The sequence below is a fragment of the Lynx rufus genome, unplaced genomic scaffold (assembly GCF_022079265.1).
Source record: "Lynx rufus isolate CCGP_SWC_20201006 ecotype Redwood Valley unplaced genomic scaffold, mLynRuf1.p SCAF_4, whole genome shotgun sequence".
Classification (NCBI taxonomy): Eukaryota; Metazoa; Chordata; class Mammalia; order Carnivora; family Felidae; genus Lynx; species Lynx rufus.
Window position 1 is genome coordinate 167593829 of NW_025814856.1, and position 24445 is coordinate 167618273.

Below are 24445 nucleotides of genomic sequence, written 5' to 3' on the forward strand. Positions count from 1 at the left end.
CACTAGCCCGGGAAAGACCCAGATTCAAAATTCCAAGTATGGTTTCTACTGAGTGTGTATGCCTCTCGCACCATCATAAAGTCAAACAACCGTGTGAGTGGAACCATGGTTAAGTAGGAGATCGCCTGTACTCAAATGCTAATCCGATCAACAGACCATCATTAACAACCTGTTCGTAACATGCGTTATATGTTACTCAGAAATACGAAACCAGACCTACAGCCTCCAGCCTAATTTCAGCCCACATTCCAAAATGGGTCCTTCCGGGGGGGCTGTCCACGCAGTGCTGCCAGCCGCCAGCAGGTGCCGTCCACAAGGTTCACGCATGACAGTCACCAAGAGGGAAATTCGAGGGGTGTTAGCTGCGTACTACAATGTCAGGACATCCAAGAAAGGCAAATTTATGTTCCCTCTTTGTTGTTTTCTCTCCAACACGTTTGCCAACCCATCTTTTATTAGCATTTGCATTCTCTGGGATCACTCCTTTGGATGCCACCATACGACTTCAACATAAGGGATCAATTATGGGTCAAGAGGGACAAGATCCTATAGAGAGAATATTTATAGCTTAATTGTCTTGAAAGCTTGGCATGGGAATTGAAAATTCAAAGGTCAAAAATTCTACTTTGGTTTTCTTATTTTTCAAGAAATCAAGAGGCCAACAACACGAAGATTGATAGAAATACATTTTCCTTGTCTCTTTTGCACATTATCCTAAACGGGGAAAAGACGTCAAGCTGACAGGACTTTGTGATGTTTTCTATCTAAAGGTGAGTATGCCTTAGTATGCCCACTAATAGAGATACTACCTTATAGGGAAAAGGACTAACAGACAAATCACGAAAGAGGTCATTACGAAGGACAGTGAACCTCAGTAGCACATGTTAACCTCAGCAGCAATCAAATACAAAGGAAAGCCCCAACTGAGATGTCATGATCCATCAGGTAAATTTTCACACACAAAAAATATATTAATCACAAGTGCTGTATGAGAGAGGATAAACGGATCCAATCTTTCTTGGGGGCGAGGTGAGGAATGTAGCTGGGGATTCAGGAGCATTAAAAATGATCGTAGCCTGGGGCTCAGTCGGTTAAGCGTCCGACTTCGGCCCAGGTCACGATCTCGCGGTCCGTGGGTTCGAGCCCCGCATCGGGCTCTGTGCTGACAGTTCAGAGCCTGGAGCCTGCTTCGGATTCTGTGTTTCCCTCTTGGTCTGCCCCTCCCCTGCTCACTCTCTGTCTCTCTGTCTCTCTCTCTCTCAAATAAACATTATATATATATATACACACACATATGAGGTCATTCATTCCAGCAGTGTATATAAAAGAAAAACACAGGGCACATTCTAAATATTGCCAACAAAAAAGTTAATTATGAAAGTTGTATGATTATATATATCTAACCTATATGTACATCCGGAGGTAAGCATCTGAAAGGATGTGGGCAAGTTATTTCTAAATCCTATGGTTAAGGGTATTGTTAGGCTATTCCCTTGTTTACCTATGTTTCTTAGACTTATACAATAAGCACGTTTATTTTGGAAGTAAGGAAAACTCTGAATGGGGCACCTGCGTGGCTCAGTCAGTTAAGCATCTGACTTTTGATTCTGGCTCAGGTCACGACCTCATGGATCCTATTCTCTCTCTCTCCCTCTCTCTCTCTGCTCCTCCCCCTGCTCTCTTGCTCTCTCTCTCTCTCAAAAACAGTAAGTAAACTTTATAAAAAATATATTTCATTTAAGAAATAAATTTACTGGGCTGCCTCACTGGCTCAGTCGGTGGAGCGTCAGACTTCGGCTCAGCTCACGATCTCGCGGTCCGTGGGTTCGAGCCCCGCGTCGGGCTCTGGGCTGATGGCTCGGAGCCTGGAGCCTGCTTCCGATTCTGTGTCTCCCTCTCTCTCTGCCCCTCCTCCATTCATGCTCTGTCTCTCTCTGTCTCAAAAATAAATAAAAAACGTTAATAAAAAAATTAAAAAAAAATCTACGATAAATAAATTTACTAAGAGTGCATGAGCAAATACTTACGATGAAATACCGAGTGGATATGAGTACGGGATACGGGTTACACACAGCGTGAGCTAGCCTGTGTCAGATAACACACATGAGGGAAGGCAATGCGCAAACAGGTTGAAAGCGGGTGCCACGTATGAGTAGGTTATGGGTAATTTTATTCTCTTCTCTATTTTCAGTTTTCTGAAAAAGAAAATTAATGAACAAAACGAACCTCGACCCTTAACTTGTACTCTAGTAAAAATCAACTCAAGATGGACCACCGGCTTCAAATGTAAAACCTAAAATCATAGAACATCGAGAAGAAAATCTTTGCGACTTTGGGTTGGGCACGGGTCACTCAGGACACCAAAACCGCAACCCATGAAAGAGAAAGTGACAAATCGGACTTCATCAGATGGAAGAACGTCTGCTCTTGGGAAGATGGTGACTGGCGTCTCAGACTGGTGAGTGTATACAGAGAATTCTCAACACTAGATAATAAGAAACACACAGCCCAATTGGAACACGGGCAGACGTTTTGAAGGAGTTACACGGGGGGCCGGCCAGCACGCGGAAAGCTGTCCTGCACCCTCAGTCATATTCCAGAAATGCCAACAAAAACATGAAGAGATTTGACGGCACGGCTGCGAGAACCGCTCCACGGTTTTTAGAACCCGAACGTGCCAGGTGCTGACGAGGATTCAGAGGACCTGTATCTCCTCTATCCCGTTGCCACAAACACAAAGTGGTGCAGCCACCTCGGGAGCCAGCTTGTCAACCTCTCTTTCGTTATTGTTTTTTCTTTGTTTGTTTGTTTCTTTTGGCAATTTCTTACAGTTAATCACACACTCTTCATGTTACCCGGCTGTATGACTCATCACTCCAATGCTCTTAACCCCCAAAGAAATAAAAGTGTATGTCCCCTCAAAAACCTGTACGCTATATGTTTATAGCACTTTATTCCTGATCGCCAACAGCTGGAAACAACCCAAACCAGCTGGCACACGCAGAAGGACTCTGGGGTCTGTCTTTAGGACGGTGTTGGTACTCGATGCCGTTCACTCACTAACGTAGGTGAAATCTCCAGTGCGCCACACCATGTGAATGAAAAAGGCCAGATATACTGAGAGGCTCTGTATATCGCACGATTCCATGCATATGACATTCCAGAAAAGGCAAGGTAGATTCGGAGAACGGATCAGTGGGTGGCAGGGGCTGGGGGTGGGGGAGGGGTTGACCGCAAAGGACCAGGAAGGAATCTGGGGAGATCTGGAGCTATTCTAGATCTTGACTGAGGCGACGGTTCTATCGCTGTGTGCACTTGTCACAACCCGCACGAGTGGACACTGAGAGCAGTGCACTGTGCTCTTTAGTTTCACGAAGGAAGTTTTTTTTTTTTAATTTTTTTTTTCAACGTTTATTTATTTTTGGGACAGAGAGAGACAGAGCATGAACGGGGGAGGGGCAGAGAGAGAGAGGGAGACACAGAATCGGAAGCAGGCTCCTGGCTCTGAGCCATCAGCCCAGAGCCCGACGCAGGGCTCGAACTCACGGACCGCGAGATCGTGACCTGGCTGAAGTCGGACGCTTAACCGACTGTGCCACCCAGGTGCCCCACGAAGGAAGTTTTATAATCGTTGGGACAGTGAGAAGGTTCCGGGGGGTGGATGGATGCCCGTGCTGCTTGTACAACGGGTGTGCGTGTACTGAATGCTGTTGAACCGGACATTTACGATAGTTAAAATGGAAACTTTATGTTCCGTGTATCTTTTCACTATCGGAACGGTTTCATAATTGCTAGTCATTAAAGTTTTAAAACAAATTTTAGTGGCGCCTGAGGCTCAACTGGTTAAGCGTCTGACTACGGCTCAGGTCATGATCTCACGGTTTGTGAGATCAAGTCCCACGTTGGGCTCTGTGCTGACAGCGTGGAGCCTGCTTGGGATTCTCTCTCTCTCTCTCTCTCTCTCTCTCTCTCTCTCTCTCTTTCTCTCTGCCCCTCCTCTGCTTGTGCTCTCTCTCTCTCTCAAAATAAATAAATAAACGTAAATAAAAATATCCTATTTTGTTTTTGGGTAGCAGTTGTATTTCTAAAGCACACCCACCTTTTTACATCTTATCAATCCTTACACCAACCCCGTGAAGCCCACTAGGCTTTGGATTGCTCCCTTCCAACGGTCAGAAAACAGGTCCAGGTGGCCCAGTGGCCACAGCTCGCCACTGAGGTGGCACTCTTCCCCTGCACGTGAGGGACACTGGTCCAGCCGCTTCATCCCCGCAAAGGATAAGGTGCTGTTTCTTCCCCTCTGCTGACGGGCTGCAGAGGGGTTGCCTGAAGCCACGGGTGGACTTTTGGAAACAAGTCCAAACACTCCATTCTTACGAGATGCGGGTCCTGACCCACTAACTGACTTTGAGAAACAAGCCTGGAGAAGCTGGCTGCACAGCCCTTCGATGTGTCGCTAACCCCTTTTGTAGGGGAAAGACTCAGGGATACGCAGAGACCGTGCGCCTATTTGGGAACTGAATATTAAAAAAAAATTAAACGCTGATTTAAAAATAGAGTCCTTACCGCTCAGGCCTCATTTCCTAGTCCTGTGGCCCAGCCCACAGCTGCCGCGGCCAGCTGTAGAGCTCACCTCGCTGGCCTCACGCCTCCAGGCACCATCCCGCCCCAGGGCCTTTGCACTGGCTCTTCCATCTCCCTGCCGCCTTCCCCAGATATCCCGTGACTAGGCCCTTCCCTCCCCCAAGTTTCCGCTCCCATGTCACATTCTCAGTAAGGCCCACCGGCTGCCTGAATTGGCTCCAGCCAACATCTCTGTCACCCGCACACTCCTCTTCTTACCGCTTACACCACCTTCCCCTCCTGGCGTACTATTGAGTTAATTTATTATGTTTTGCTTATTTTCTGCTTCTCCCGGTTAGATCACAACTCCACGAGGGCAAGGGTCCTTGCTTCTTCTTCCCCGCCATATTCCAACTGGGACAGAGCAGCATCTGGCAGACAGTTAATAGCTACCGATGGCACGCTGGGTCAAGGAACGGACGGAGGGGCTTGTTTTTTATATACTTTTTATGAATTAGAATTAATGAATGACAAACTTTATATCGTATCCGGCCCAGGGGAGAGGAGCTGGGCACGTGGTTCTGGGGTCTCACCCATGTCCCCTGACCCCAGGCCTGGGGTCGCACGACAATCCTCGCAGTGCGGGCCTCAGGAACACCTGCAGCAGAATCACTTGTCACGCTTACTAAAACTGCAGATTCCTGGGGCGCCTGGGTGGCTCAGTCGGTTAAGGATCCGACGTCAGCTCAGGTCACGAGTTCCGGGTTCGTAGGTTTGAACCCCTGCATCAGGCTCCGTGCTGACCGCTCAGAGCCTGGAGCTGCTTCCGATTCCGTGTCTCCCTCTCTGTCTGCCCCTCCCCCACTTGCATTCTAGGTCTCTGTCTCAAAAATGAGTAATAAAGATCACAAAAAGAAATTTGTTTTAATGCAGATTCCTGGACATACTCCAGACTTCCTGGATTAAAGTATCTGCCAGCAGCACCCAGTAGTTTGTATTTTATTTTATTTTTTAAGATTTTATTTTCGAGCGATCTCTACACCCAAGGTGGGGCTCAAACTCACAACCCTGAGACCAAGAGTCACATGCTCCAATGGCTGAGGCGGCCAGGTGCTACAGTAGTTTGTATTTTATTGCACTGTGTTGTATTGATGTTTGTTTGTTTATTTATTTTGGGGGGAGGGGCAGAGAGACAGGGGAGAGAGAATCCCAAACAGGCTCTGCCGTAAAGTGCAGAGCCCGACGCGGGAATCGAACCCACGAACCGGGAGATCACGACCCGAGCTGAGGTCGGATGCTTAACTGAGCCACCCAGGCGCCCCCACGGTAGTTTGTATTTTAAATCAGCCCCAGCTCCCACTCCCACCCCCACGTGACTCACTGGTGTGATGTCAGCACCAAATTCTGACCCGTTTCCTTGTGTCAAGCAGCTGTTTGGACTTCGTTGTGAACTGCAAGCTGTCGGACTAATTCAGAGTGTCCAGACTCCGCTGGCAATGGCTGGGTGGTGGTGGTGGTGGTGTTAGTGCTGGTGGGGTTGATGGTGGTCATGGTGATGGGGGAATTGATGGTGGCCGTGGAGGTAGGAGGGATCGAGCTGCTAGCCATGATCAGCACCTGCCCAATGCCAAGTTCCACCTAAGTGCATCAACTCCTTCAATCCTGCCTACAGCCCCAGGGATTGGCAGGGAGGGAGACACGGAAGAGGGACATGACTTGTTCAAGGCCACAGGCTGGTTAAAGGAGAGCCTGTTGTCACGGGTGTGGTTTCCTGACTCTGTTATCTCATCACCTTCAGTGAGATTCAAACCGCTATTACTTTAAAGTAGAACATTTAGAAATGCTATTTTCTCACCTACCGGACAGAAGAAAATCTACAACTAGGTCAAATAAATCAAGTAGGAATTATTTACAGAGGGTCGGTTTTTATACATTCTCACTTAACGCAGGGAGGAGAGCTGGGCGTGCCCTCCTCCTCCTCCCCCTGCGCTGTGATGGTCCAGGCGCAGGAGTGAGGATGTACCCCAGGCTCTCCGTCCTGCTGGGCCTTCAGGGCCCGGGGGGAGCCTTTCTGGGAGACGCCAGGTTGCCTCAGCGTCCTGCCACTCGGCGAGCTGGCACCTGGGCTTCGAGCCTGAGAGCGGACCGTGCCAGGCCTTCCCAGCTCATCTTGGCGCCTTCGGACCCCCTGGGAGCCCGGCCCCCGCACCGGCCCAGCCCCGGGTGCGGCTGTTTTAAACGCCCCCAGCGTAGGCCCTCCATCAGACATTCCACAGGAGCTCCCTGTGCGGGGGGGGGGGGGGGGGGCACTTCCTGCCCACCCTCCTGACGCCACCCCTGGGGACCCGGACTTTGCGGAGGGCCACCTTTAAAGACCTTATTATGATTCCAATATCCGTCTCCCTTCAAGCCTCCCTTGAAGACTTCACCGTGGTTTCACATTTAAGTAGGGCACGTGGCCTGTGGTCCAAATGTCGCATTGACAGCATGGGATTGTGGAAACGTGTCCGGATCGGGCGGAGAATGAGGGCATCGCTGGCCCTGCCTAATAACCATCTGTCTCCATCATTCTGTAGGAGCGCTCCCGAGATAATGGGATTTATTCTGCAGTGTTTACTCCACTGTCTGGAGCGTCTGTGTGCAAAGGAGCCCAGCCGCGCCTCGCCCCCCACAGCCTTCAAGTCTCAGGGGGTCCTCTGTTCCCAGTGGGAGCTTCCAGTGTGAGGAGCTGAGGGACAGACCCGCAGGCCGCCAGCTACCCGGGGTGGGGGGGGAACACTGCCAGCAGGTCCCAGATGCCAGATAACCGGGCCCCAGTGCGAGAGAAAGAACAGAACGAGTGTGTGTGTGTGTGTGTGTGTGTGTGTGTGTGTGTGTGTCTAGTTGTTGGAATTCCTTTCTGTAAGAAATAAGAGTATGAAAACATGCATCATCTGCTCATTTGTGCAAAAACCAAATTCAGGAAGGAGGACTTGAGAGCCAAAAGAGCTCGGTTACCTGCAGGGATGGTGGGAATGGGGTGTCCGTGCGGGGAGCGACACCTCCCTGGACACACCCTTTGTGTGATTCTGACTTCAGAACCATATGAATGTTCCACATAAGCCGGCCAATCAGTGATGATAGAGGGAGGACTCCAGTGGAGTCCAGACAGAAACAAAGGACCCGAACTGCATTACAGGTAAATCGCATGATGACACGGGGCGGGGGGTAGACAAGAAAGGAACTAGTAATTTGCAGAAACAGTAATTTGACCGGGTCGTCTTGGCTCGGGCTGTGATAACAAAATACCACAGACCGCAGCCTCAACGGCAGGCGCTCTTTCTCCCAGTTCTGGAGGCTGGGGGTTTAAGACAACGGTGCTGGCAGAACGGCAGAATGAGCTCTTGGTGAGGGCCCTCTTCTGGCTTAGAGGCGGCCGCCTTCCGGTCGTGTGTCCACCCGGCGTTGAGAGTGAGCTTGGGCACTCCTCTTCTAAGGGCGTGAATCCCATCATGGGGGCGCCACACTCCTGGCTTCATCTGAATCGAATTACCTCCTAAAGGCCCCATCTGCTAATACCATCACACTGGGGGTTAAGGGTTTCAACATACGAATTTGACGGGGTTGGGGGGGATTTGCTCCCCCCAAAATACTCTAAAGCTAAAGGATACCAGGTCCAACTAGAAGGGTTTTCCAATGTCCAAACCTGTGGCAATTTGAAAATAATAAAGATTATATTAGGTGGTGATGTATAAAATAAAACAAAATCCACGAGTCCATATAGACATAAATAATTGAATAAATAACTGGGAAACAGTGACAGTTATTCCTTATAGTAGCATTACAAGCAATAAATATAGGCGCGCCTGGGTGGCTCGGTCGATTAAGCGTCCGACTTCAGCTCAGGTCATGATCTCGCCGTTCCTGGATTCGAGCCCCGTGTCGGACTCTGTGCGGACAGCTCAGAGCCTGGAGCCTGCTTCAGATGCTGTGTCTCCCTCTCTCTGCCCCTCCCCCAATTGCGCTCTATTTCACAAAAATAAACATAAAAAAATAAAGAAACAAGGAACAAATATAGAATTATGCAGTTTTAAAAGCACCATTTGGCATCCAACAGAATGGTACTTAGTTCAGGTGAAAATCATAAATGGAGGCTAAACTAGTGAGTGCGTGATTAGAAACGGAATATTTACATAGTCTCAAAGTATCTCCCCACAGGACACTTCTTAATGACAAAGGGAAACATCGTGCAGTGGCAAAATCTGGTAGAGACAGCGCCCCAAGAGTGGACCAGCTGGGCGGTGCCCTGTGGGGTCAATCTATCTGAGACACACACATAAAAACCCATGGAAAGGTAGAGGGGGCAGGTGTTAATGTTTACAGGAATTCCTTTCGAGAGGGCTACTATTTGTGGATTGAAAAATACTCCAGGCCACTCCCTCCCCAACCCAGAAGCCAAATGAAGGCGGACCCTGACACTGGGTTCTATCAGGAGGTGTGTGCATGCGAGCATGTGGGTGGGTGTGTGTGTGTGTGAAGGGGGGTGGTGCTCAAAACGCTGGAGGAGAGGCTGAGGGGTCACTTTCCCACCTCCACCATGCAGACCTCAGTTCCTTCTTCTAATACATTATGTTAAAAAAATGTGTATTTATTTTGAGGGGAGGGAGGGGCAGAGAGAGAGGGAGAGAGAGAATCCCAAGCAGACTCCTCACTGTCAACGCAGAACTCCAAGTGCCGTTCGATCTGACAAACTGTGAGATCATGACCTGAGCCAAAATCAAGAGTCGACGCTCAACTGACTGAGCCCCCCAGGCGCCCCTCAAATTAATCTTAAAAACCAGTATCCAGCTGATAAGCCAACAGTCTGATGGACTGTCTCCATCCTATTCCCGTATTTAACTAAAAAACCCCAACTTCTAATAGAATGTTACTCTGATTTTCAAGTGTTAAAAATTTCAGAGTAATAAATCTGAATCTTTTAGTATTTCTAATGACAAATATTTACAAATAAAATTGCTCCGTGGAAAAGGAGACATGGTGATGGGAAGGAATCCACAGTTCAGAAGATTCTACGAGCATACAGACGTAGAAAAGCCTGATTGATTAAGAAGTGGTCTTTCAGGGGCGCCTGCGTGGCGCAGTCGGTTAAGCGTCCGACTTCAGCCAGGTCACGATCTCGCGGTCCGTGAGTTCGAGCCCCGCGTCAGGCTCTGGGCGGATGGCTCGGAGCCTGGAGCCTGTTTCCGATTCTGTGTCTCCCTCTCTCTCTGCCCCTCCCCCATTCATGCTCTGTCTCTCTCTGTCCCAAAAATAAATAAACGTTGAAAAAAAAATTAAAAAAAAAAAAAGAAGTGGTCTTTCAGGCACACAATAGGTTTTAGATTTTTTTCATGTTTATGTATTTTTGAGAGAGAGAGAGAGAGAGAGAGAGAGAGACGGGGTGTGAGCGGGGGAGGGGCAGAGAGAGAGGGAGACCCAGCATCTGAAGCAGGCTCCAGGCTCCGAGCTGTCAGCACAGAGCCTGACTCGGGGCTCGAACTCACAGAGTGTGAGATCATGACCTGAGCCGAAGTCGGACGCCCAACCGACTGAGCCACCCAGGTGCCCCATACAATAGACTTTAAAGATTCTTGTTTTAGAGATATACCAGCGGCACACCTAGCATAACACACGGCACTCACGCAGTCCCTCCCTATGACGTGCCCTACATAGAGCATCTGTCATGCCTGTGCGTCCCCTTCACGGTTTGGCTTTATATCAAAGTTTACTCAATGTACATATTTTAATCTTAAAAATTATTCAATTTATTCAAACTAAAAAAAAACCAACACAAACCACCCACAGCAGCGTCCCATTTGTCCCGTGCCCCCTCCCCCACCTCTTGCAACCACCAGTCTATTCTCTGTATCAATGAGCTGTTGTTGCTGTTTTCAGATCCCACATATAAGAGAGATCACATGGTATCTGTCTTTCTGTCTCGCTTATTTCACTGAGCCCGATGCCTTGGAGGTCTGCACTGTCTCCAATGGAAAGATTTCATTCTTTTCTGTGGCTAAACAGTATTCCAGTGTGTGTGTGTGTGTGTGTGTGTGTGTGTGTGTGTGTGTGTCACGATTTTTTTCCATTTCCCGGTTACTGTGAATAACGCTGTGGTGAACACAGAACTGCATGTATCTTTTTGAGTTAGTGTTTTCATTTTCTTCAGATAAATACCTAGTGGCAGAATTACTGGATCGTACAGTAATTCTATTTTAAAATTTTCGAGGAACCTGCACACCGTTTTCCACGGCGGCCGCACCAGTTTGCATTCCCACCAATAGTGCACAAGGGTTCCTTTTTCTCCACATCCTCGCCAACACCTGTTGTCTGGTGGTTTTGGTATTAGCCATTCTGACAGGTGTGAGGTGATAGCTCACTGTGGATTTGATTTGCATTTTCCTGATGATGAGTGATGTTGAGCATCTTTTCATGTGTCTGTTGGCCATCTGGATGCCTTCTTTGGAGAAATATCCATTCAGATCTTTTGCTCATTTTTAATGAGATTACTTGTGTGGGGTTTTTCTTTCCTTTTTTTTTTTTTCTCTTGCTATTGAGTTATATGAGTTCTTATTTTTTTAATGTTTGTTTACTTTGGCAGGGGCAGGGGCAGAGAGAGCGGGAGGCAGAGAATCTCAAGCAGGATCCCGCCATGGGGCCTGAACCCATGAACCACGAAATCATGACCTGAGTTGAAATCAAGAGTTGGATGCTTAACCGACCTAGCTACCCAGGTGCCCCAAGTTACAGGAGTTCTTTATATATTTTAGACATTAGCCCCTTATCAGACATATGATTTGCAATTGTTTTCTCCCATTCGGTAGGTTGTCTTTCCATTTTGCTAACGGTTTCCTTGGCTGTGCGGACGCTTTTTAGCTTGATGTAGCCTAGCCATACATGAATCCTTTTTTTTTTTTTTTTCCCAACACTATCCCCAGATTGTTCCATTTTGGTACACGTGGCTCTGGTTCACCAATTCCACCTTTGTCATTGTTGTATATTTAGACACCGTGCTTGTTTTATGCTTTTATGGGTTTGGGGGTTATGTCAGGTTTTGTAAGGTAATACTGCGCTCTGATTCACATCTTCTTGCACACGTGCAAGAATTTCTTTGCGGCGTGTGACCGGCAGTGAAATTGCTGTGTGGAGGAGAATGTTCCTGCTCAACTTCATGAGATACGGCCAGGTTACTCTCCCCGATGCTTGTTCCAGTTCATGCTTCAGCCGGCATCACGTCCTCACCAGGCTTGGTATCGTCCAGTTTTTGAAGTTCTACCAATGACACAGGTGTGAATTTCTTTCAATTTGTGTAACCCTTATATGCAGTGAGGCTTACCCGCCTCTCGTACTATTAGCCATCAGAGTTTCCTCCCCCTTAATCTCTGCGTTTACGCCCTCTGCCCATTTTTCTATTGGAGTATTTGTTGTTTTTTATAACAATAGATTAGTAAGAGATACGTGCATATTCTGGGTACTGATCCTTTGTTCATCCCAGGTAGTGCAAATACCTTTTCCTAGCTTATGGCTTGTCTTCTCACATTTAAATGGTATCTTTATTCTTTTTATTTATTTTTTAATGTTTTTATTTTATTTTTGAGAGAGAGGGAGAGAGGGAGAGAGAGAGGGAGAGACAGAATCCAGAGGAGGGTCCGGGCTGACAGAGCTGTCAGCACAGAGCCTGATATCGGGCTCGAACTCAACCGTGAGATCATGACCTTAGCTGAAGTCAGATGCTTAACCGACTGAGCCACCCAGGCACCCCTAAATGGTATCTTTAGATACAGAGCAGTTTCAAATTAAACAAGCTCAAATTTATTGATCTTTGCCTTTATGCTGTTTTTTTTTTCTTAATCTTAAAAAAAAAAATCCTTCCATACCCACTGAGTTAATGTAATTCTATTAGGCAAATGCTTATCAAAACATTGACATTTTTTCCTAAGTTCCAACATCGGTCAAGGAGAGAGATTTATCAGTGGTTTCCCAACGTATAAACTGGGTTACCTCACTATGATGGTTATGATTGTTTAAAACGTTAATACTAACTCTAGCGGCAAAAGTTTTTACAAACGGTTTTCAGCTCAAACGAAACACTTACGCATGATCTTTTTTAAAAAGGAGACCTTTGAACTGCTCAGACATCCCTCTCAATGCTGAGGGCTTGAAGATTAACCATGGCTTGGCTGTACTCCCTCTGACGTGGACCACACCACACCACACACCTGGACCTGCTCCCCTCCCTCCATCCACGCTGTCCTCCGATTGCCTTCCCTCCTCCAGCTACTTACAGTTGCCCCGTATTCGTTCGTCCCTCATCGCGTTAGCCACACAAAAACCGCTCCGGCCAGAGACGGCCAACACCGCTGGTATCATTCCCAGTGCTCTGTGTAGCGTGTTAAAATGGCAGGCGATTAAATGAAAAATTGAAGAAAACATTTGGTGAGTGCCTTTTGGGCAGGGCTGTTCAGACGTTACACAGCTGGTCAGTATTCACCCTCCACTTGGACTCCGGCGATCTGCCTTCCTATCATTTTCTGCTGGTGAAGATTCCCATTCTTTGGCTTGCACGATATCTTAACGTGACTTTGAAGTTGCAAGAGGGTGTTTTTGGACTCTCATTCTTGTCTCTTTGTTCTCATCTTCTGAGCCCAGGGTTTCCCTGCAGGACAGACACGGCCCACAGACTGTCTCCCCAGCCAACCACTAAGGCTGGGGAGACAGCAACCCATTGGCCCCCGCTAGCCACAGGCTGGGGTGAGGTCAGGGACAGCAATTCCCCAAAGAGGAGGCGGATTCTCCCCAACTCGTTAGAACAAATGTCCACCGCACAGGGGGTCGGTCCTGGCTCAGATCCTTCTAGGTTCTGTGACCTTGGCCAAGTCCTTGATTTTCATGTGGTCTCCGTTTCCTTACTGCCTATCAGGCACTTTGTTTCATAATCCTATTATTCTCGAAGGAACGGGGTGAAGGGTTTCTCGTCTTGAAACCTTGGTATGACATTGATCCTTCCTCAAGTTTTCGAAGCCACAGGACTCCGCAGTGTACTTACTGTGCTCCTGGTATGGAGCTAAGTGTCTCGGGGCACATTGGTGTCTGTTCCTCACGCATAAATAAGGAAACTAAGGTCCCGACGTGTAAGTGACTGCCGTGGGCTTAGGCACCATAGTAGGCTCCCGAGAAATGTTCAGGGCTCCGTGGAGACGTGGCCTCACGAGATCTGTCATTAGTCAAAATGACAGACAACAGTTTAATGTTCAGTTGCAATAATCAATGGTCAGATTTCTTTATCCAGTAAACATCGATATTTGAGGAATTTATGGTTTTTAGAGCAGCAGTACCGGCTCTGGAATGTGGCGTATTTATTCCGAGGGATCTCTTCTTCCCGTATGAGTGTGTTTTAATGACTTAGTCTTGCGGAGTCACTGCAGGACTGGGCTGGTCTCATGCCAACCGCATAGAGCTGTTGACTGGCGCTGGGCTAGGTAGGGCTCCCCAGGGCAGGGTGGCATCTTGGTCATTTCCACGCCTCCACCGCCCAGCCCCAGGTCTGGCACACCTCTGCACACGATGGCTGGGTGAACACATCACCTCAGTGGGCAGCGAATACACCAGGAACTGGGTCCTTCCCCTCTGGAAGGCAACCCAATGGCGAGGGGGGCGCACAAGCACCTACTTGTCAGCTGGCAAGATGGGGAGCAAAGTAAGAATCCTGAGTATTCGGATAACCCAAATAGCTTGGACTCAGAAAAAGAAAACAATGCTAGCAAGAAGGTGGGAGCCTGAAGTCATGTTAGGAGCAAACGTGCAACAGACAATGGGCGAAAGATCAGTTATGTTCGCAATCAGATAGAAGATGTAACTTAAGAGGGGATTTAACGTTCCTGCTTTCGTAAGCACAATTTTATTTGCTTTTATACAATTCCCAGCGTTGTCGTTAGTATTATGCGGTGATTTCACGCGACTCTCCACAATATGGAAGCGACCACACAGGTGATACCTCCTGGGTGGTCTGCACGAGAAGTGGGAGACTGTCTTGCTCTCTGTCCTTGGCACGTCCCGTGGTGGCTCCTGTCCCTGCTTCCCATTTGTAAAGCAGCGAAGGAAACAGGCAACCAGCTTGCAGGGGGCAGCCCCCACCTGCGACGCTCGCAGGCACTGTCGGTTAACATACTTCTGGAACGTGATCGCCAACGTGGTGTATCACAGGTGGAGTCACCACAAGCAAAGGAAACATCCTGGGGCCATTGTGGTTTCCGTAGCGAACTTGTACTTAAGAAGTGGGGCTGTCTTTGACGCGGAGCTCTGCTCCCACTGGAAATGAGGATCAGACTTACCACGGCTCTGTCATCCACTGATCGGTTACCATCTTGCGCTTATACTTAGATGCGACTGAAATGCAAGCACACTGAGACCTGGGACCTTGGGCTTGCACACTATCCCACAGGAGATGGTTCAGCTGTGTATTTGACGGCGCCCAGGCTGACATCCTTTTAAGATTTTTATAAAGAAAATGTTCTCGGGGTGCCTGGGTGGCTCAGTAGGTTGAGCATCTGACTCTCGATGTCGGCTCAGGTCATGATCTCACCATTCACGGGTTCGAGCCCCGCATCGGGTTCTGCCTTGATGGCACAGAGCCTGCTTGGGATTCTCTCTCCCCTTCTCTCTCTCTCTGTTAAAGATCAATAAATAAACTTTAAAAAAAATGTTCTTAATAATGAGACAAAAACAGACTAAGGGAAAAACACACCCTAAAATGGCTTATTTTCTGGCTCGAGCGGGGTGCAAACAGAGCTTCACGTTCATACGTAGTGGTAACCACCCCTCTAAAGGGTCAGGAGCACGACTGTGAAAACCGTGGGGGCTCAGGCCCAGCGGGGGCGGCTGGATGGACGGACAGGTACACACGAGGAAAGAAGGGCCTGTCTGTCCTGCTGAAGTTCCGGGAGAGGCAGGGCCCCGAGGGAGGTGGGAAGGGAGGGTGCTCGTGGGGTGGGGGTGGGGGCACCATCAAATGCTTTAGTGACCCGTGAGCCACTAGCCTCCCTGCGAGGCTTCTCACAGGTAAGGCGAGGCCACCCTTCGGCCTGCACCACAGGGGCTCCACGGGGGTAAATGAGGTAAATTCCGAGCTCCCCGGGGACAAGGGGCTGTTTAAACACAAGGTGCGCCTTCACCGGCTTTTCTGCCTTGGCCCGGAGCAGTCGGTCCTCCCGAGGGCTCAGCTCTGCGCCCTCTCCCCGGCACGACCCGGCCACATGCACACCTCACGACACGGACGCAGGTCGAGGAACTGGCCCAGCGCTCCTCCGCCTTCTGGACACCCAGCGAGCCTCTTTCGCTCACCTCCCCCGACCCCACTTCCGTTAGCACAAACGCCCATCCTGAGGTTGCCACCGAGCAGAAGCGTTTCCCAGAGGCCCCGTCTCCCTAGGTTCCTGAGCTTGAAATCGTAAATGAAGGAGGCAGGCGGCCCCTCGACGGCACAATCCCCATTCCTAGCAGACGTCCGCGCAGGAGCAGCGAAGGAAAGTTAAGGCGAGTTAACCTAACATTTCCCAGCTTCGCTGACGCCTCCGTGGGAACGGTTTATATCCTCAGGTGAGCGTAGAAGGCACCCGGGGAAGTGACTTCCCGACCGAACTTCCAGAAGTCAGAACTCGGCGAAACTGGCACGAAGTCTAGGAATCTGCGTTCTGACAAGGACCCAAAAGCGACCGTAAAGCACATTGCTAAACTGATGGACGGCACTTCGAGAAATGCGGCCGAGGGGCCGGAGGAACAGTCGTATCTGAAGAGGGACGCACACAGCTCAGGACCCGTGGAGACTGGCCCACGGAGGCCACGGGGACCGGGGGGGGGGCGGTGAGCTCCGGGAGCCGCTCCCCTTCGGCACTTTCCTTTCCTCGCAGGGGGTAACCCTGCAGCCACACTCTCAGGGTGACGCCCTGCACATTTCTGAGCTCCTCCCGGACACAGCGCCACTGCCTCCAGCACGGAGCCCTACAAACGCCCCACGTCAGCCCCGCGAAACTCTTACCTCTCTAGCCGTTAAGATGTTGGTGTTTTACTGGGGTCTCCCCTCCTCCCCCCGGTCCAGAAAGTGCTTCCCGGCAGAAAGCTGGACGAGGGCCGCTTCGGTGGCGCCCTCTCTCTCGGTGATGGCAGCTCTGTGCTGCCTGTGGTCCAAGGTCGGAAGCGTGTTTGCCTCACATCTGTCCGGTTTTCACGTTAGGATGTGGGGGACGTCTGCCCCAACTGCTCCATCGTGACCCCGGATGGCGGGTCCCTTTTGTTTACTCTCAGGCTCTTCTCTGTTTCGGACACTTTTTTGTTGCACTACGTGTAAATCTAGGTGTAGATGTCTCTGAACTTTTCTTACTTGATGCTCCTGTATTTGTGGACTCGCATCTTTCATCGGTTCTCGAAAACTCTCGGAAATCAGCTTGACACATACCGCCTCTCTTCCACTCTCTTTGCTCTCTCCCGCGGACCTCCAGTCGGACACTCTTATTCTGCCCTCCTGGTTTCCGAACCTCTCAGTCCCACTGTTCCCCACCTTTCCTCTTTGTGGTATGTTCTAGGCGATCCTACCTGTCCTTAACTAAAATCCCCTCATCAGCTGTGCCATCTGTTTAACGTTTCTTTCGAGATTTTTACTACAACAATCAATGTTTAAGATAGCTTTATTTATTTATTTTAAAAAAAAAATTTTTTTTTTCAACGTTTATTTATTTTTGGGACAGAGAGAGACAGAGCATGAACGGGGGAGGGGCAGAGAGAGAGGGAGACACAGAATCGGAAACAGGCTCCAGGCTCCGAGCCGTCAGCCCAGAGCCTGACGCGGGGCTCGAACTCCCGGACCGCGAGATCGTGACCTGGCTGAAGTCGGACGCTTAACCGACTGCGCCACCCAGGCGCCCCTAAGATAGCTTTATTGAGGTACGGTTGATACACAGAGAGCAGCACATATTCAATGTACACAATCTGATGACTTTGGACATAGGCACACACCCATGATTCCTTCACTATTTAACAATTACATTTAAATTTTTTAAGTTTATTTATTTGAGAGAGAGAGAACGTTCGAGCAGGGGAGGGGCAGAGAAAGAGGGAGAGAGACTCCCAAGCAGGCTCTATGCTCAGTGCAGAGCCCGACGCAGGGCTCCACCTCACGAACTGTGAGGTCATGACCTGAGCTGAAACCAAGAGTTGGACGCTTAACCAACTGAGCCACCCAGGTGCCCCTTGCATATTTTAAAAAGTTTTTATTTATTTTGAGAGAGAGAGAGAGAGAGAGAGAGAGAGAGAGAGAGGGAGGGAGAGAGAGAATGAACAGGGAGGGGCAGAGAGAGAGGGAGAGCAAGAATCCCCAGCAGGGTCCACACTGTCAGCACAGAGCCTGATGCGGGGCTTGAACTCACAAACTGTGGAATCATGCATGACCTGAGCCAAAATCAGGAGTTGGATGCTGAATCAACTGAGCCAACCAGGCGCCTCTACAATTACATTTTTGAACATTCTCTTTAGTCCTTTTTTTTGTTTTTAATAATTTTTTTTGTTTCAAAGCAAAACAAAAACAAAAACAAAAAACTTACCGAGAAGTTCAACATGCAGTAAATTAAAACCCTTTTCTTTGCACCATTTGAGAATAAGCCTCTGAGTTGAGGCTGCATCACTGACAAGTACCTCGGTATGAACTTCCGACAAGAACTCTCTTCCTACAGATCACCTACAGTCATGAAGATAAGTCAACCTCGTTACCTTCCTTCCCTCTTGTCTGCAGACCCTGGCCCCGCCTGCAGGCCGTCCCAGGAACGGTCATCACGGCGAGAGCGGTCAGTCTGTTTGCTCACAAGCGGCAGGCTGTCCCCACCGCGGTTCTGCTGCCCACGGAGATGCTCTCACCACTCGCACCCAGCTCTGACCTCCTGGGCCCCACCTCCCAGCAGCGTGGAAACCCTCCCACAGCGCTGGCATGCTGATGTCCCAGTTCACCGCCTGCTGCTACAGCCAGCTCACAAGCGGCCCCCACCCCGGGGTGGCGTCCTCCTGTCCTGCCCGGGCCGGGACTCTCCATGTCGCACTGACCCCAGCGCCTCATCCTGCCAAGCTGACTCCTTACCCTAGCCTGCCAATCCGCAAGGACATACTCCTCCCCGTTTTGATCTCACTTCCCATACCGGACAGCCCTCGTAAGGAGCCTGGGTTCAGATTCTCAGATGTGGGTCAGCAAAGACATCTCCATCTCCCCTGCCCCTGTCGGTATCACCACCGGCGTCACCTAATGGCTTGAGGATAAGACTGTTCCAGAAGAGAAGGCTGCAAAGAAGGGGACCGATACAGAGCGGCTCGCCGGTCACTATGGGGGTCTCCTGCTGGCTTCTCACTTTAACTCATTTCCTTAAACATTTCACGTAGTGTTGTTTCTGAGAATTTCAGTATCTGAGCTCCTTGGGAGGGCAATCTACAGATTGTATTTTTTCAACTCTCAATTATTGTGGTTTCTTCTGTGTATTTTGTGATCTTTTTTTTCCTTCAGGTTCATTCATTTTGAGAGAGAGTGTGAGTGGGGGAGGGGCAGAGAGAGGGAGAGAGAGAGGATCAAAGCAGGCTCCGTGCTGTCAGTGCAGAGCCCGACGCAGGGCTCAACGTCACGAACCATGACGTCATGACCTGAGCCGAAATCAAGAATCTGATGTATGACTGACTGAGCCACCCAGGCCCCCCACAGTTGCTTGACCTCAAACTGTGAAAAACAAGGGAGCATAATATGAGGAAGGCCTTCCAGGATCGCTGGCTTAAACCGGGGGCCTCACGTTCATATTCTCACCACCAGAGGCCCAAGGGCTTATTTCCTATTGGCAGTGCTAACAGGGGCACCTTCCCTCAGGGAAACCTGCCTTTCTTACACCCTCACTATTTATAGCTCACGCCCTCCCCCACCTCCCTGCTTCTTTCTTGATCCCCTGGAGATTTGTTTTAATTTCTAAAGCCCAGCAATCCAACAATTTTTTTTTTTTTTTTGCAAAATCTGTCTTATAGCAGGAGGATGGGGCCCTAGACTTTTCAGTCCATGTTGACAGAAGAGTAAGGCTTCTACATTCACTTGTAACTGAAAGCGAAGCGGAACCTGTAAGATTTTCAGGGGGAGATGTAAGAAATTGTTAAATGCTCAGTAGGAGATCTTCTGAGGTTGACCATTTATACTCCTGTAACGCGACACCTGGCAGCAGCTTCATTTAAAAAGTTAAAGAAAAAACACACGTTGGGAGCGGGGCATTCTGAGATGCTCCCCTTTGCAGTCCACGTAAGCACACGTGAGCTCCTCACAGAGCTGCTCTGTGGTTCCCCAGATGCAACTCAGGTGCAAGATGAAGGCGTCGGGACTGCCCTGGCTTAGAATCCTAGACCGTGGGAACTTGCACATCTCATAATAGTTACCTGGATTTACCTTTTACATCCCCAAACTCAGTGAAGGGAGACCCTCAAGTTCTGGCTCCCTGACAGGTGTTTAAAGATGATTCCGTTTTGTCCAGCCAGAAGCAGTGTACCAGTCACAGAGCACTTCCGACACAAGCAAGGATGTTTTATAACACAGTTGACGTTGTAACTTCATCAGGTTTCTAGGGCAAGTTAAAAAGGCAACCCAAAGTGAAATCTGTCTGTAGAGAAGAAAGGGGGTTTGTTAAACCTTTACTCACAGTACTGTATCAAAATCTTCTCCTATTAGGCGTCCAGGCTCAAGTATTTCCAGTTAGTGATGAAAAAATTTAGAGCCTTGTCCTAGAGAAATTCGTTTTTAGGTCATTCATAACTGACATAGATATCTTCCTTTAATTATAACATGGCTACAAAGTACGTATGAGATTGTTTCATCTCTGGGTATTTGGTGTTTTGAACCATCCTTCTCAAGATCACCAGTGGGAGGGGGAGGCAGACGATCACCAGCGGAACTATCTTGAAAAACATGTTCTGAGTTAGAAATGTCACCCTCCACAGTTCAAAAATAATGCAAGGTGATTAGAGGTTCAAGCCTTTTAAAATCTGGATGGGCTGATGTGCTTTCTGATGGAGACTTAATTATTCCAGGTTGCTTACAACGCTCGCTATCATTTTTATGCAGTGATTACATGCAGCTGAATCAAAGTAACTTTTAAAAATTGTTTTTCGTTTTTTCTCTTTCAGGTGAGTATCTGTGGCATTAATTACGAATCCAGTAAAGTTTATTTTTTCAAACAACTTATCATGAAAAACTTCAAACGTATATAAAGTTGAAAGAATTTTATAGTTAATGTAGTCTATCACTAACGTTTTGTCACATGCCCATCTCTGTTCCCATCTGGGAAGCCACCTCCAGCATGGACCGTGGCGGCTGTTTACCAATGGGTCACAGCACCCGGTTTCTTACCTCTCCACGCTGCCCATCCGCTCTCTTGCTGTCAGAGCCACCTTCCTAAAACACAAATTTTGTCATGTCACTTCTGTTGTTAAAATCTGTCCATACTCCCTACAGCTTCAGGAAAATGTCCCAAAGTCCTCATTGCATCTGACCCTTGTTCCCCTTTGCAGCTGACTGCTTCTTGAGCACCCGTCTCCCCCAGGACGCTCGTGGCCGCACACACTGCTGGCAATCCTCCGTCCCTAGGAAGTCATCTGACATCTCTGAACCTCTGCTCAGCCTTCTTTCTACTCCATGGCCCTTTCCTTCCTTTTCCCATACCCTCACCTTCACCGTCAACGAATCGACGTTTGCAGCTCGAGGGTACTTCACGACCCCATTACACCCACGCCTCCCCCATCCCCCACCTGCTGACAAGCAGACGAGGCTCCCGAAGCCCTACGCCCCTTCCTTGATATCATTCACGGCACCTCGTTTTCCGGCCGTTTTCGCTGCTCCAGGAGCGCAATCTCCCGCGGACCTCGGGCCCGGGCGCCCAGCGCGTCCGGGAAGCACCCGCAGCCGGCCTCCGGACCCGGGCTCCGACAGCTCGCCTGCTCTGGGTCAGCTCCAGCCAGCCTCTCCGAGCAAGCCCCGCCCCTGCCCGGCCCGAGCGTGACGGCGCGGCCAGCCCCGCCCCCCGGCCCGCGGGCCGCCGGCCGGAAAGCGCCGCGCCAACTGCTGCAAAGTGTCGTACGACAGAACCCGGGACGGGACTACGGCCGGCAACCGCCCCCGCCGCCGCTGCAAACTCTGCGGCTGCAGGGGCCGAGCGCGGCGGCCGCCCGCCTGCTCGCCCTCCGCGCTCGCCCTGCGTTCCTGCAGGCGTCCCGGAGCCGCCACGCCGCGGAGGCGGCCCGCGCCCGCCCTGCTGGTCGCCATCATCCCGGCGTGCACCGCGGCGGCGGGCGGGCCGGCGGCCATGTTGCGATAGTCTGTTGTTTTCTTCCTGCGGAGGAGCCGGGCCGGAGTGGCCGAGACCGCCGGCCGTCTCGCCCCCTCCCCGGTCCCGGCCCGCCGCCCCCCCCCCCCGCCCCCCGCCGCACGTCCCCGGGCCCCGGCCGGCCGGCGGCCCACCGCCTGGCTTGGCGGGGCGACCCCGAAGGCCGGGCCCGCGAGCACCATGGCGGCCGCCCTGGGAGCCGGCGGAGGAGCCGGCGCCGGAGGTACGTGAGGCGCCCCGCGCGGGGAGGACGGGCCGGGGCTCCCTCAACCCGCGTCGTCGTGCCTCCCGCGTCGCTCGACGCGCCGTGGGGGCCCGCGAGCGTCGGTGCCGCGGCTTCCGCCGTCGAGCCTGCACGCAGCGGCGGGCCTCGGCCGGCGAGGCTGGCCTGCCGGGGCCGCGAGCCGCTCGGACGGCGGTGCCGGGGAGCCGGGCTCGTCGCCGGAGGGGCTCTGCTGGCGGGCCTGGGTGGATTTCAGGCCCGGTGCAGAGGCGCCGCTGAGGGTGTCCCCCATTGTGCGGGAGCGTGGGGGCAGTGCGGCGTTTCAGAAGCCGGGGGTTGCAGAGGAGTGACCCCGTCTCGCGGGTCGGCTACGTGCACCCCTCCGTGGCCCAATGAACGCTTGCTAGCGCTTCGTCCGCGTTTGACCGAGACCCAGCCGGGCAAGAAAGGTGTAGATACCGGATCAGTTCCTTTGGGCGGTTTCCTCTTGTTTCGCAAGCATCAGTGGTTTTGACAGGGCGCCTAACAAATTCCAGGTGAAATCACAATTTGTGGGCCGAGGCTTTTTCTTTTTCTTTTCTTTTTTTTAATAAGGAAAAATACTTGCAAGTGAGTTCGTAATTATCGCTCGAAAGCTTCGGTGAAGGAAACCCATAGACGGTAAAGTGGAATCAGTAAAAGCATTTGATACGTGTTGAAACATCCTTCCAGCGTATTCCCTGGAGGCACTTCTTAGTACCGCCTGCTTACGAGTACGCTGCAGTGTCGTGCTTAGAACTTTGGTCCAACCATTGAGACATTTGCGTGGCAGGGTGGAAAAAACCCGCCGAGAGAGGCTAAACACAGAAGTGTCACTTGGGGCAGGGGGGCTTGGTCCGTGCCGCTTTTCTGGAAGGTAAAGAGATGTCGTGCCTGTTAGGGCTGGGGCTCTCGAGTTAAAACGTGAAGGTACAGGGTAGGTAGGGTGTTCCTTCCTTGCTCGGTTACTTTCCGGGGTCACGATCTTGTGTTTTGTATCGTTCTGGTAGCGTCGCCCGGGGGCTCCTGGGTCAGAAGCCCTTTCGCGAACAATGCCACCCGTTACTTGCGTGTTCTCTCGCGCACAGGGGCGTTTTGCCGAGGCGGCGTGGTGTGTGAAGGCGTTGCAGAGGTGGCTGCTGCTCTCTGTGCGGGCGTGTCCTTTCAAGTTCGCGATCCTTAGGTCCTGAGAGAGCAGATAACCTACGAATACAGTCGACGTAAATCAAAGCATTTCGGCGCCCGGGATGAACTTGCGTCTCGAAAGGTCGAGACTTGCTATTTTAGAGGAGTAGGTAGGCTTTACCTTGAGGTTCTGGAGTTTCTCCTTCCGTTTTGTCAGGGCCACCCCGTTTCCCTCCGAGGCTTTAGCCACAGCCCTTACCAGGGTTCTGAGTTGCGTGTGACTTGGCTCCTGCGGCCTCCGCACACAGGCTGAGTGCGGTCCTCCAGGTCCCCTCCGGTTGCACTGCTCCGGCCCTCGCGCTCCGGGTCTCAGGCTCCCAGGATGCCCTCCTTACGTGGAAGTAGGTCCAGCTCCTGCCTCCGAGCCTCCCTGCCTTTTATTCTTGGCAGCCTTGTTTGCTTCAGAACGTCTAGCCCGGTTTGTTATTTATTTGGTCTTTTTGGAAAAAGAAGCCTATGGGTCCCATTGAGGCAGGAATGGTGTCTCTTTCACGAGCCATGTGCTCCAACTTGCTGGCACGTTGCATACGTGCCACATAATTTGACGGTGAGTGAATTAATGAAATGTTTTCCTCGTGAACCCTCCTGTGCCCTTTTATGGTATGAGTAGAATTCTAGTACTCTGCACTTTGCTTTGTTCACTTAAAAGCAGGTCCTGGGCATCTTCCCATGTCAGTAGGTGAGAGTTTGATGGATCCACCACTGATCGTTTGCCTGTCGATGGGCATTCCAGTTATTTCAGCTTTCTCGCCACTAGCAAATACCGTGCTAAACGTGTGTAGACACAACTCAGTGTGCCTATGCAAATATTTCTGGAGGACGGATCGCTCTAAAAGTGGAAGTACTGTGTTGCAATTACATGTATTTACAATTTTGGTAGCTACTGCAAGTTGTCCTTAACTTCCCTCAGTAGTGTGTGGGAGTATCCCGTTTCCCATACCCTAAGAATCTTTTTAATTCTGGATCATCTCGGGACAGAAAAAGAGCCTCGATGTTGTAATCTGTATTTCTGTTTTTCTGATCTCCAGAGAAGTTAGACATCTTTTCATGTGCTATTTTTCTG

At 50.5% G+C, this 24445-nt stretch overlaps 1 protein-coding gene and 1 long non-coding RNA gene across 2 annotated transcripts in view; one reads left to right on the top strand and one right to left on the bottom strand.

Moving 5' to 3' along the window:
- Window positions 1-19253: 19253 nt before the first annotated feature.
- LOC124524008 (uncharacterized) lies at window positions 19254-21578 on the bottom strand. Its single transcript, XR_006965144.1, has 3 exons — window positions 21445-21578; window positions 20984-21028; window positions 19254-20237 (listed from the first exon to the last, which is right to left on the bottom strand). It is a non-coding gene; the product is annotated as an uncharacterized LOC124524008 (long non-coding RNA).
- A 498-nt stretch (window positions 21579-22076) lies between these two features.
- Window positions 22077-24445, top strand: part of RBM33 (RNA binding motif protein 33) — a 138832-nt gene continuing 136463 nt past the window's right edge. Inside the window, 1 exon segment of the mRNA XM_047095800.1 lies at window positions 22077-22179. Within this exon segment, the coding sequence (XP_046951756.1) occupies window positions 22137-22179 (43 nt within the window). The 5' untranslated portion in view covers window positions 22077-22136.